Source organism: Mandrillus leucophaeus, unplaced genomic scaffold (genome assembly GCF_000951045.1).
Source record: "Mandrillus leucophaeus isolate KB7577 unplaced genomic scaffold, Mleu.le_1.0 Scaffold14, whole genome shotgun sequence".
NCBI lineage: Eukaryota > Metazoa > Chordata > Mammalia > Primates > Cercopithecidae > Mandrillus > Mandrillus leucophaeus.
The window spans coordinates 2,759,971-2,766,577 of record NW_012101365.1 but is presented as its reverse complement, the minus strand read 5'-3'; the positions used below and the strand labels follow the sequence as shown (position 1 = coordinate 2,766,577).

The following is a 6,607-nucleotide window of genomic DNA, read 5'->3' as shown; positions in this document are numbered from 1 at the left end:
AAAATCCCTCTGATCTTGAACCTGGGTGGGGCCCAGGCCTGCCTGAAAGTCAGTGACCATCTGACTCTGAACTTGGCAAGTGAAGACAGGTTCCGTCCGTCCTCACCTTTCACCCACATACTGGCTCAGCTCATACACACAGGCTTATCCTACAGGCACAAAGCCCCTTTTTCTTCCTCCCTCCTGCTACATGTAGATAATCTCATTTTCATTTGTCTTAGATGTTTGCATAAAATGTAATTTCACAAGAATCACTCGATCCTCCTGAGAGGGTGGGGGTATGTAGTGATGACACTGGGTTAAATGGTCCCGGATGCGGAGAAAAACAGCAACCCAGCAGCTCGGGTGAGGCCTGTGACACAATGTTTGTTTCACACACAGGGAAGGAGCCTGGCCTCTAGCTCCTGGGTACGGGGAATCCCTGAGGACAGTTTGGTGAGAAATAAGGTGAGAAGGGTCTTTGAGACAAATTTTGAACTTGGCTCCAGGAACGAAGTTACTCACTCAGTAAGTTAGAAGTTAGTTTAGGTTTGGTTTAGAGGGTGAAGAAAATATGTAATATTGAAGAAGGAGACCTGGCGGCTCAGGCGAAGGTGGAGTTCGAAGGCTGGGGAGAATCGGAAGCCGGATTTAAGAAAGTACTGGGGGAGGGAAGGGGAGAGGATTTACTAGGGCTATTTTCAGACGGGAAGTCGATTCTGGGTGAAGTGTTTCGAAGGCAGGGTAGCCCATGGTGAGGAGGAGAAGAGAAATTTGGGTAGGCCCTGGATCTGAGTATGATGGAGTGTGGACGGGGTACTGAGGGTGGTATCTAGAATTCTGTGAGGGTGAGCTGCACTTACAAGGGGTACTGTGGATGAGGTAGGATATTTTAAGGGAAGGAACCTGTTGAGGAGGGCTTGGAGAGAGTGAAAGGTTTCCGGATCAACACTGGACTTAGGAGATTAAAGATTTAAAAACGTGGGGGAGGGTCAGTTGAGGGCAAGGGTGAACACTTGAGGGCTGTGCTTGTGGGGGCTGATGCGGGGGTGAAAGAACAGAGTACTGGAGAAACGGGAGGTGGGGCTGAGGGTCCTGAGTGACAGGGGTGAAGGCGATGCTGGGAGAAGTTGAGGAATGGTAATCATGATGTATTAGGAATCAGCCTACCCACATTCCGGGCAGGAATGTGAGGCAGTCATTAAAGTACTTCAGGAGACACCACAGTTGAGGGGTTACAGCGGTGCTGGAAATATGCAGGTCTGGCATTTTTCAGGGACAAGAGGACTTAGTTTAGCTGGCTGGAAGTCAGGTTAATGGAGAGGAAATCTGAGAAGGGTTCAAGATGGAGAATGAGATAGCATCGAGGGGTTCTGGAAGACAATTTGAGGGTTCTGAGGTTCCTGTGCTAGGAGATTCTGAAAGTCCCAAGACTTCCAGATTAGGGGATGTGGCAGCCTCCATGGTAGGGGCTTGGGGGCCGAAGCGGGTTCACTAGAAGAGTCATGAGTGACTGCAGTCAGGTTGGGGCCGATCCTGGGATGGCAGCGGGCGGCGGGGACCCGGAGGCCGGGCTCACCTGGGCAGGCTGTCCTGGTAGTGCATGGTGGGCACGATGCTGCGCTGCAGGTACTGGCCGGGCCCGGAGCCGGCGCTGAGGGGCCGACTGGGGGCTCCCGGACCAACCGCAGGGCCCCGGGGCCAGGCACGCAGCAGCAGGCGGGGCACCATCGTCCCGGGAGCCTGCGGCGGCGAGAACGCGGCAAATGAGTAGTTCTGGAGTTTAAAGACAAGACCGCCGTCGCCCCTTAGGGCCCGGGACACTGCTTCAGGACTCCGAACCCACTTCTCCTCCTCCCGCAGGCCACTTCCGGCCCCTGTAAGGCCGTCGGCTCCGCCCCGGACTGGCCCCTTCCGGACAGGGGCCGCCCACTGCCAGGCCCCGCCCACCACTAGGCCCCACCCAGAAGGGGGCCCCAGCCTCCGCACCGCTGGTCTCCCTTCCCTTCCCTAGGAGGCCGGAGACAGAGATCCGCAGCCGCTCCTTTCCCTTTTCTGGAGCAAGACAGAAATTGGAGCTGAAAAAAAAAAAAAAAGAAAAGCTAAGAAACGTGTGTGGAATCTGATAACCCAAAATTTGATCCAGGCTCCATCCCTGCGAGACTGTGGACTAAATTTTAAACCTCTATTTCCTCACCTAAGAAGTAGATAGATAGTAATGATTCAACGTACCTCCCAAAATTATAGAGATGAAATAAAGATAACATGTTATGCACAATACATGGTGCTTAATAGGAAAGCAGTAAACGGTAACGGTTGTTACTGTTGTTAGTAAACCGAGGTGAAGATCATTGACATAAAATGACTCTGAACACTGCACAGCTACTGCCCTGCCAGCTCACCTGAGTAGATGGATATTAGAAAGGATTTGTGCAGGAGCTGGAAACCTGGCGTTTCCCGCTGGCCACCACTTCAGTGCAGAACGCCCCTTCCAAGCGGAATATTCTCTGCTTGAACATCCATTCTCAGCTTGAGCATTTCCAAAAACAGGAAGCTCATTGCTAAGAGGAAACCCTTGTCCTCCGGCTCTAGGAAGTCTTCCATGTTCAGTCTATTGGAAGAGGCTTCCTGTCACCACAGACCACCTCCAAGATTCCTTCCAACTCCTGACTTTAAGATTCCGCTACTTGAACATAGATCCATCATCCCTCGTCCATCACAAAACAGCTGCAGAACAGCCCACCACGCCCCAGTCCTTGATCTTAGAAGGAGCTGAAGGATTAATTTTTTTCATCATTTGTCCATTTCTCCTACAATCTTACATTTTTTTTGACTAGGGTTTCTATGTGGCTGAATTTGGTGAAGTTTTCACTAACCCAGAACACACACACACACACACACACACACACACACACAGATACACACAACTCCATTAAAGTTCTTTCCTTCAATGAAATGGCAAAGGGGCATAAAGAAAACTGGAACCTAAGGACCCAGTGACTCCCATTTTACAGAAGAAGACAGGGAGTTACCAAAAGACACGCAATTATGCTGCCTGGCTTAAGCACAACAGAATTCCATTTTGGGAACAGAACTGCCCTTTAGCCCTGTTTGGGGCAGCCAAGTACATTCTGTCTGTTCCATAATTGGCTGAGCAGAGCCAGAAGCTGGAGCACACCAGAAAGAGTACTGGATTGGGAGTCAGGAGACCAGACTTTTAGTTTCAGCTCTTTCTTATCTAGTTAGGTGACGTCAGATTGAACAGGAAGATCACTAAGCAGCTCTGGCACTCATTCAGTGGTGATCACAAATGCTTAACTCATTTCCCGTTTAGAAAAAAACAGTGCAGCTTACTGCCAGCACTTATTTCTCAGGGCAAATGAGAAATGTCTTAAGAACTAAGCATGAAATTCAGAAACACTGAATATTGAATCCTTCTCTCTTGAGGGGAGAAAAGGCCCAACTGGCCCAAGTCCAAAACACCAGTGCCATTTGCCTGTAGTGTGTAAGACCAGAGGGAGAATATAAAACTCTTTCTGAAAAAGAGCAGTCTGCTCTGAATCCTAATCGTTTTCAGAGCCTTGATACCTGAGGCAAATATCGAGATCTGTGTAGCACTAAGGGAATCAGAGGACCAGGAAGAAATAGTGGGCCCAGTAGAAAAGCAGCAGCTCTGTTCTAGAGACAGAGGGCCAAAAAATTGAGCCCATTCAATCTAACAGCCAAAAGAGGGACTCGAACACCTTTGCTGTGTGCATGGCCAATAGGAGCAACTCTAAGCCTTTAGGCTGGTGTCCAAGGCCTTCTGAATTCTGGCCCCCACCTACTTCTCCGATTCCCATCACGTCACCCCAAAATACTCTATGCTGGGGTGTCTAATCTTTTGGCTTCTCCGAGCCACACTGGAAGAAGAATTGTCTTGGGCCACACATAAAATACACTAACACTAATGATAGCTAATAAGCAAAAAAAAAAAAAAAATTGTAAAAGTATCTCATATTTTAAGAAAGTTTACTAATTTGTGTTGGCCTCATTCAAAGTTGTCCTGAACTGTGGGTTGGACAATATTGCTCTATGCTGTAGTAACACTGAACCACTTCTCATTCCCATCCTTTTCCTTACTCTGTGACTTATTTATTTATTTATTTTAGCTGTCTCTGCTGCCTGGAATGTTCTTTCCATGCATCTCTGCCTAGTAAACTCTTACTCATCCTTCAAACCCTATTTCAAAACCCACAACCTCTATGAAGTCTTCCTCAATCCTCATCCATCTTCCTCATTGCAAGAATGAATCCCTCCCACTGTGATTTTACAGCACTTTTTACATTCATTTACAGTTATGTACATGAAACACAACTGTATTAGGGCTTTTAAAATGATCAGCTATTTAATTACCAATTCATGCCTCACAATAAATCTTGAGGTCTTCAGGCAGGGACCTTGTTTCCACTGTGTGTCCACTGTGTCTGGCAGAGGCCTACTGTGGGGAGGTGCTTTGCCTCCTTTTCCTAGGGATGGCCCTGGGGTCTGGACCACATTAAGAATAACCATGAGCTGGTAGTCCAAAAAGACCATATATTGCTGTGTAAGGGTCAAGAAAATCCCTCTACTTAGAGAAAGATCCTGAAGAATACATTGTTTGTATTGAACTAATCCCCAGAGTTCTGCTTTGTTTTGAGTTAACTACGAAAAAGCAGTACATCATGGCCAGGTTAAAGTAATATTCATCTTTAAAATCAAAGTTCTGAAAAACAATGAACTTTAACTGGCTAGCAGTAGAGTTCACATTTCAACAAAAAAGAAGTCCAGTGCAGTAAGTATGACCAAAGAGAACAAATGTGAACACCCAAATATTTAAAGAAATGTCAGGAACTAGTACCTAGAGTTGGCCTGGCAGTCCCAAGTTCTCAGGTTCTATTGCAGCTTATCTGGACTAAACGGTGCTTGAAATGAGGAAATTCACAGGCAAGACCTTGAAAAGCTCTGCCTATTTAATGGGATTTGCTAAAATGAACTCTAACCCTTTTATAAATATTGAGTATGTGAGAAAGTATTTAAATGCAAAAAAGTGAAACCAGAGTATTAAAAAAAAAAATGCTCTCCCTGCCCCATAAAGGAACTTTTAAAATTTACCTGTGGACACATTAGATATCTTAACTAAACCAATCAATGATAAATTCATGGTATGTGGGGAAAAAAATCTGTTCCTTTTAACTTTACAATGAATCTGATGTTTCGTTTTTGAACCATTGCTCAGAACTGCTGGAGAAAAAGAACCAATGGACAGAACGTGAAGAGCTTATTGCTTGAAGGGTCTACGGGGAGTGACAAATACAGTGTACTTTTGAAGGATCCAGAGGACCAAATTTATGCATCTCAAACATGGTCCTGGTTATCTGAGCTGGCAAGTTTCTGGGCTCCTGGTTCCAAGGATGCAATGGAGAATAGGGGTTGGGGAGGAGGTAAAGACTTCACCCATAGCTAACATCTTCTGGGGAAGGGCCCTAGAGCAGGAAGGCCCTGCCCCTCTCTGGCCCATCTGGCAGCAGATTCCTGACTTCTGCTGCACTCTTGTGTGCATTTAGTCTTCTGAATTGAGGAAGGCTAAGCTCGACTCCAGCACCCTCCAACTGTCACCATTTTCACTGTGGATTTTTCCTGTGGAGGCAGGCCTCACCCACCTAAAGTCCCAAGCCAGTAGCCAGGTAGAAAAAGGGAGGGCAACTTTCAAAACTCTAAAATAACAACCTGGTCCAGCCTCCTAGGTGTGATAGGATTATTGTAAAAGACCAGTTTCCAGTGGAAAGTGAAACATTGCTTCCTCACTGGGTCCTTAGGTTCCAGTTTTCTTTATGCCCCTTTGCCAATTTCATTGAAGGAAAGAACTTTAATGGGGCTCTGTTTGTGTGTGTGTGTGTGTGTGTGTGTGTGTGTTCTGGGTTAGTGAAAACTTCACCAAATTCAGCCACATAGAAACCCCAGTCAAAAAAAATGTAAGATTGTAGGAGAAATGGACAAATGATGACAAATGGAACTGAAGTCAAGAGTTTGGTATTTTAGCTAGGCACGGTCCTAGTTATTTGGGAGGCTAAGGCAGGAGGATCGCTCGAGCCCAGGAGGATCCCTCAAATTTAAGGCTGCAGTGAGTGAGCTATGATCATGCTCCTCTAGCCCGAGTGACAGAGTGAGACCCCATCTCACACACACACACACACACACACACACAAAGAATACAGGCAGATGATATGGTTTGGATCATGGGGGCAGATTTCCCCCTTGCTGTTCTCTTGATAGTGAGTGATTTTTCATGAGATCTGGTTGTTTAAAAGTGTTTAGCACCTCCTCCTTCACTCTCTCTTCTTCCTCCTCCAGTCATGTGAGATATGCCTGCTTCCCCTTCATCTTTTGCCATGATTGTAAGTTTCCTGAGGCCTCCTCAGCCATGCTTCCTGTATAGCCTGTGGAATCATGAGTCAATTTTTCTTTTCTTCTTTCTTTCTTTTTTTTTTTTCTTTTTGATGTGGTCTCGCTGTCTTGCCCAGGCTGGAGTGCAGTGGTGTGATCTTGGCTCACTGCAACCTCTGCCTCCCAGGTTCAAGTGATTCTCCTGCCTCAGCCTCCCGAGTAG

At 46.6% G+C, this 6,607-nt stretch overlaps 1 protein-coding gene across 1 annotated transcript in view; it reads right to left on the bottom strand.

Annotated features, from left to right (window-relative positions):
- The window catches only part of CPT2 (carnitine palmitoyltransferase 2), a 24,586-nt gene extending 22,354 nt beyond the window's left edge, over positions 1–2,232 (bottom strand). Inside the window, exon 1 of the mRNA XM_011973785.1 lies at positions 1,559–2,232. Within this exon, the coding sequence (XP_011829175.1) occupies positions 1,559–1,710 (152 nt within the window). The 5' untranslated portion in view covers positions 1,711–2,232. The remainder of the gene's footprint in view (positions 1–1,558) is intronic.
- Between the last annotated feature and the right edge of the window lie 4,375 nt (positions 2,233–6,607).